The sequence below is a fragment of the Chrysemys picta genome, chromosome 6, assembly GCF_011386835.1.
Source record: "Chrysemys picta bellii isolate R12L10 chromosome 6, ASM1138683v2, whole genome shotgun sequence".
Taxonomy (NCBI): Eukaryota; Metazoa; Chordata; order Testudines; family Emydidae; genus Chrysemys; species Chrysemys picta.
Genome location: NC_088796.1, coordinates 30,090,279 through 30,096,986, shown reverse-complemented (window position 1 = coordinate 30,096,986; position 6,708 = coordinate 30,090,279). Strand labels below are relative to the sequence as shown.

Sequence of the window (6,708 nt, the reverse complement as noted above, 5' to 3'; positions counted from 1 at the left end):
TCATTAAAGGTTATGAAGTTCTGAGATACTGTGGCAAAGGAGACCACTCAAATTCTTGCTTTTGCCTGAGATAGAAGCATCACTTGTACTACACCCTCAGACAATGGGTTAATATGAAGGCTGTGCACTTGGTTTTCCATGATAAAAGCATGTTGGTTGAGGCTAAGTTAACAGTGGGTTTTTTAAAATGTTTCACTCAGTTTTAAAACACATCAGAATGACAATTGTTTCATTTAAATAATAGCTTAGTGCCAAATTCAGGGTAGGGTGGCGATGGTGAGAGCCTCTGAGACTTAGACTTCCTTTTGCCTGCGTATGTCCACACACTTTACTTCTATGTAAACCAGCCACTGTTTGGTCTCCCTGCAATGTCTGTGACACAGCTTGCATCCATACATAAAATTGCTCCCAAAGGTACGCAGATAAAATATGTCTTAGCCAAAAGTAGCAAGTTTCCCTTAATGGAAGCTGGCCACTCTTATCAGGTATCTTTTAAATGTTACTTGGAGATTGATGCTCGTGTGAGTGAGGAATGGTGGTATATACCTGTTGCTGTCCTTGGCCAAGTTCTGAAGGTTCTCATTTCCTCAATAAAAGATGATAAATTATTTACTAGGGTCTGAGCATGTGTTTGTAAAGAATAAGTCTTCTGTGATTCAGCAGTCTTACCAAGATGGCCATGATGGTCCCCCCCCTGCATTTAAAATGTTGGATTCTATTTTGCTCGGAAACACCTACATTGAATACATTCTCACAGGTAAATATGCTTCCAGCTGTTGCATTCACTTCATCACTTCTACTCAAGTGATGCCTCACAGATACAGGGTATCATCTTTGGGCTAAAATGTACTCATCATACGTGGTCAGCTGCTTCTGCTTATAGCCAAGACTGGGGCAATCAGCCCAAGCTGGGCGGAGTAAAGACATCGATTTTTCAGACCAGAGTGAGAACCAGGTAATGGAATAACCTGCACAGTTACTGTACTGCTGCCTTTGATTCTCCATAAAGGAAAATAAAACTAATGACATGATAAATCAGACCCATGCGGTAGGGATCAACGCTGGCAGAGAGAGTGGAAAAGGGTAAACCACTCACAGGTACTTTCACTTTTGGGTACAAGCTCCATAGGATGCTCTCTCACCCTATCTTCATTCAGTTTGATGCTGCAGTATTTCTTGATAAACCTTTTTCTATTTTGCTTTTAATGGTCTTTCTCTCTCAGTCAGGAAGGTCTGATAGACTGACCAATGGAGTGTCCTGCTAAGAGAATTCTGCTGTGCACAACACTCATATCCATGGAATTGTTATAGCATGGACCCATTTGGCTCTTTGGCAATATAATAATTGGTTTGCCCACTGGTCTGTAGAAACCCTCTCTCGCTACACATGTGAGTGGAAAAACCTTACTAAACCCCCATAGCAATAAGCAACAGATACTAATGGTGAGTCCACCAATATTTGCTAGGTTGGATGGGTTCTGGGCCTGGTCCCTGGACTTCTAGTAAAAGAACAGGAGTACTTGTGGCACCTTAGGCCTTGTCTACACTACGAGAGTAGTTCGATTTTACTTGCATTGAATTTTTGGAATCGATATTGCAAAGTCGAACGTGTGTGTCCACACTAAGGACAGTAATTCGACTTTCGAAACGGTGCACTGTGGTCAGCTATCCCACAGTTCCCGCAGTCCCCTCTGCCCATTGGAATTCTGGGTGTAGCCGCCAATGCCTTCTGGGTAACAAAATGTGTCGAGGGTGCTTTTGGGTAACTGTCGTCATCCGTCCATCACTCCCGCCCTCCCTCCCTGAAAGCGCCGGCGGGAAATCAGTTTGCGCACTTTTCCAGTCATTGATAGCGCGGACGCCACAGCACTGCGAGCATGGAGCACGCTGCGACCATCGCTGCAGTTGTGGCCGCTCTCAACGCCTCGCAGCTTATCATCCACCTTTCCCTGAGGCAGATGCAGATAAGTCAGGCGAGGAGGCTACGGCACCGCGGTGATGGCCTGAAGTCTGAGAGTAGCACAGACCTCTCAGAAAGCACGGGACCCAGCGCCGAGGACATCACGGTGGCAATGGGTCATGTTGATGCCGTGGAACGGCGATTCTGGGCACGGGAAACAAGCACTGAGTGGTGGGACCGCATAGTGCTGCAGGTCTGGGATGAATCCCAGTGGCTGCAAAACTTTCGCATGCGGAAGGGAACTTTCCTGGAACTTTGTGAGTTGCTGTCCCCTGCCCTGAAGCGCAATGACACCCAGTTGCGAGCTGCACTGACTGTCCAGAAGCGAGTGGCCATAGCCCTCTGGAAGCTTGCAACGCCAGACAGCTACCGGTCAGTCACGAACCAGTTTGGGGTGGGCAAATCTACCGTGGGGGTTGTTGTGATGCAAGTAGCGAAGGCAATCGTTGATGTACTGCTGCCAAAGGTAGTGACCGTGGGAAACGTGGAGGCGATCATAGATGGCTTCGCAGCGATGGGATTCCCAAACTGCGGTGGGGCCATAGATGGAACTCACATCCCTATCCTGGCACCGGACCACCAGGCCAGCAAGTACATTAACCGAAAGGGCTACTTTTCCATGGTGCTGCAAGCACTGGTGGACCACAGGGGACGTTTTACCAACATCTACGTGGGATGGCCGGGCAAGGTTCATGACGCTCGTGTTTTCAGGAACTCTGGTCTGTTTAGACGGCTGCAGCAAGATATTTACTTCCCGGACCACAAAATAACTGTTGGGGATGTGGAGATGCCTATAGTCATCCTCGGGGACCCAGCCTACCCGCTAATGCCCTGGCTCATGAAGCCGTATACTGGCGCCCTGGACACTGAAAAAGAACTCTTCAACTACCGGCTGAGCAAGTGCAGAATGGTGGTGGAGTGTGCTTTTGGCCGTCTCAAGGGGAGATGGAGAAGCTTACTGACTCGCTGTGATCTCAGCGAAACCAATATCCCCATTGTTATAGCAGCTTGCTGTGTGCTCCACAATCTCTGTGAGAGCAAGGGGGAGACCTTTATGGCGGGGTGGGAGGTTGAGGAAAATAACCTGGCTGCTGATTACGCACAGCCAGACAGCCGGGCGATTAGAAGAGACCAGCGGGAAGCACTGTGCATCCGGGAGGCTTTGAAAGCAAAGTTCCTGAGTGAGCAGGGTAACCTGTGACTTTAAAGTTTGTGTACAGAGAAGCTGAACCTGCCCCCGTTTCTTTACCCAGTTAATGTTGACTATCCTATCCAGTTACATACCCCCTTCACCCCCCTTCCAACACACGTTTCGAAATAAAAATAGTTCTACTTTGTTAATGCACACCGTTTTCTTTAATACTGTTTTCGCGGGAATTTTTTAAAACTGGGACGCAGACTGTGGTGCGGAGCGGGTGTAGTGTAGTGACGCGAATGAAGCTTCTAAACTCAAGGATTGACAGGCTCCGCTGCAGTGGGATGGTTGTTTCAACGGAGCCTGTCACCCCTCCTGATCAGGACTGTGTGTATGGGGGGGCTATGTGACTTTGTGGCAGGGGGAGGACGGTTACAGATCCCCTGCTGCGTGGCTCTGTGATCCTGCATAAGGACCGCCGCTTAAGATCAGTAACTGCCCTCCCCCGCCACAAAGTCACAGAGCAACCCACCCCCCACCACATAACATGAAAACCACCTCCCAGACTAACCAGGGTAACTAGTCACTGCATCACTGCACTGTGTATGTGCCCTGCTGCTGTACCTGCCCCCGCCTATGCACCCTGCCAAAGGTGACTGTCCTGTCCAATTACCAACCCCCTTTCCCCTCCTCCTCCAAAAGAACATGATTGAAACAGTAGTTAACAGAAACGTATTTTTTATTATCAACTACACATGGAACTGGGAGGTGAAACTTGGACGGGGGCTTGTGTCAGGCGGGAAGGAAAGAACTTTTCAAATTTTGGGGAATGAGAGCCTTCTGCTACTAGAGCTCTCTGCAGGGGTGGAGTGAGAGTTAGCACGGACTCTGCCGCCTCTCCTTCTTTGCACTTTGGGTGAGGTGGGTATGGGACTTGGTGGCGGGGGAGGGCGGTTAGAGATGGACTGCAGCGGGGCTCTGTCCTCCTGCCTCCGTTCCTGCAGAACATCCACAAGGCGCCGGAGCGTGTCTGTTTGCTCCCTCAGTAGTCCAAGCAGCATTTGAGTCGCCTGCTGGTCTTCCTGCCGCCACCTCTCCTCCCGATCCATGTTTGCTTGGTGCATTTGGGTCAAGTTCTCCCGCCACTGGGTCTGCTGTGCTGCCTGGGCTTGGGAACAGGCCATAAGCTCCGAGAACATGTCCTCCCGTGTCCTCTTCTTCCTACGCCTAATCCGCGCTAGCCTCTGGGAGTGTGATGCCAGGCTAGGTTGTGAGACAGTCGCAGATGGGGCTGTGGAAATGGGAAAAAGGGAGTGAATTCCTCAGAAAGATAAATGTAGTTGTGAACAAAGAACATAGTCTTTCTCTGTGAACAAGACCATGCACAGCACCTATCACATGCGCACTCAGCACAAGGTCGAATTCTCGGCCTTCGCATTCAGTGCCTGGGGTCTTGCACAGCACATTTGAGAAGCGGGGCAGCACAACGGAATTTCTGTTGCAGGCAGACATGGTAAGCCGTAGACTTGTGGCAGCTTAAAACTTTTATATTACCACTGGCCTCATTTCACATTTAAAGCAATGTCAGTCCCTGCTGCCAGCAATCCGGCAAGCGGGAACTCTGCCCCTGTCCCACCTCCTCGCGGCTGTCCCCGGGAACGATCCCTTTCGGCTGCCCCTCTCCCGCCTCCACCGCGTGGCTGCAAACCAGCGGTTACAGTTCTGTAAAGGAACGGGCAAGCAGTCCCAACACTAACATTCCCCTACCTAATTCAAAGCAGGTCACCATGGGCGACATCACCCTGATGAGGATCTCTGAGAGCGAGAGAGAGAGAATGCTCCGGGAAAGCCTCCAAAGACCAGGGCCGTATGCCGCCCTGCTGTGCAGAGCAATGATTCCCGAGTACTTGATAGTCTCGTGGCGCGGCAACGTGTCGTACTTCGGAGGACCCAATAAGGCCGCTCTCCCCAGGAACCTCATGCAACGGCTTTCCAATTACCTCCAGGAGAGCTTCATCGAGATGTCCCAGGAGGATTACTGCTCTATCCCCGGATATATAGACCGCCTTTTACTGTAGCTGCAGTAGCAGGGACTAAACAGTAGAGCGGCTTGGGCAGGACAATCACGGAAAACCGGACATTGCTAGATTTTTTTTCAAAACTTGCACTGCCCATGACTGAACCGTTAAGCGCCTAGGGCAAAGTAATCATGAACAACCCATTCTTTTAATTGTTAATATTCCTGTTCTGTTAAAAATAAATGCTTAGATGTTTACAACACTTACTGGCTGATCCTTCCCCAGATTCTGTGTCCGGGGTAACGGCTGGGGACGCTTGGTAGGGGATCTCTGTAAGGGTGATGAAGAGATCCTGGCTGTCGGGGAAATCAGCGTTGTGAGCGCTGCCGACTGCCTCGCCCTCCTCATCTCCTTCCTCATCTTCCCCGTCCCCTAACATGTCCGAGGAACCGGCCGTGGACACTATCCCATCCTCAGAGTCCACGGTCACTGGTGGGGTAGTGGTGGCGGCCGCACCGAGGATGGAATGCAGTGCCTCGTAGAAACGGGATGTCTGGGGATGGGATCCGGAGCGTCCGTTTGCCTCTTTGGTCTTCTGGTAGCCTTGTCTCAGCTCCTTGATTTTCACGCGGCACTGCGTTGCATCCCGGCTGTATCCTCTCTCTGACATGTCTTTAGAGAACTTCTCATAGATCTTTGCATTCCGTTTCTTGGAGCGCAGCTCAGAAAGCACGGACTCATCCCCCCACACAGCGATGAGATCCAAGACTTCCCGATCAGTCCATGCTGGGGCCCTCTTTCTATTCACAGACTGCACGGCCATCACTGCTGGAGAGCTCTGCATCGTTGCCAGTGCTGCTGTGATCGCCACGATGTCCAGACAGGAAATGAGATTCAAACTGGCCAGACAGGAAAAGGAATTCCAATTCAAATTTTCCCAGGGCTTTTCCTGTGTGGCTGGTCAGAGCATCCGAGCTCGGACTGCTGTCCAGAGCGTCAACAGAGTGGTGCACTGTGGGATAGCTCCCGGAGCTATTAGCGTCGATTTCCATCCACACCTAGCCTAATTCGACATGGCCATGTCGAATTTAGCGCTACTCCCCTCGTCGGGGAGGAGTACAGAAGTCGAATTAAAGAGACCTCTATGTCAAACTAAATAGCATCGCAGTGTGGACGGGTGCAGGGTTAATTCAATGTAACGGCGCTAACTTCGACATAAACGCCTAGTGTAGACCAGGCCTTGGAGACTAACAAATTTATTAGAGCATGCTTATGCTCTAATAAATTTGTTAGTCTCTAAGGTGCCACAAGTACTCCTGTTCTTTTTGCGGATACAGACTAACACGGCTGCTACTCTGAAACCTTCTAGTAAAAGGAAATTGATCCACACTAGTTGTGCTGCTGCCAACCTTCCCATCAAAGATGCTTGCCTCATCACTGTACATCACATTGCACTGTACATTGGAATTACACTCCACTAAAGATTTGATGCTCCCCCATGTGGTATATTGAGGACTGTGTAGGAATTGCCAGCTGTCACTTTGCAGGGAGGAGATTCCTGGTCTTGCTTGCAGGCTAGGGAGCTCTATAGTGAA

At 50.2% G+C, this 6,708-nt stretch overlaps 1 protein-coding gene across 1 annotated transcript; it reads right to left on the bottom strand.

Annotated features, from left to right (window-relative positions):
• Positions 1 to 3,785: 3,785 nt before the first annotated feature.
• LOC135984232 (uncharacterized) lies at positions 3,786 to 6,063 on the bottom strand. Its single transcript, XM_065598903.1, has 2 exons — positions 5,381 to 6,063; positions 3,786 to 4,386 (listed from the first exon to the last, which is right to left on the bottom strand). Exons 1-2 carry the CDS (start codon positions 5,955 to 5,957, stop codon positions 3,911 to 3,913), a joined length of 1,053 nt encoding a protein of 350 aa, XP_065454975.1. The 5' UTR covers positions 5,958 to 6,063; the 3' UTR covers positions 3,786 to 3,910.
• Between the last annotated feature and the right edge of the window lie 645 nt (positions 6,064 to 6,708).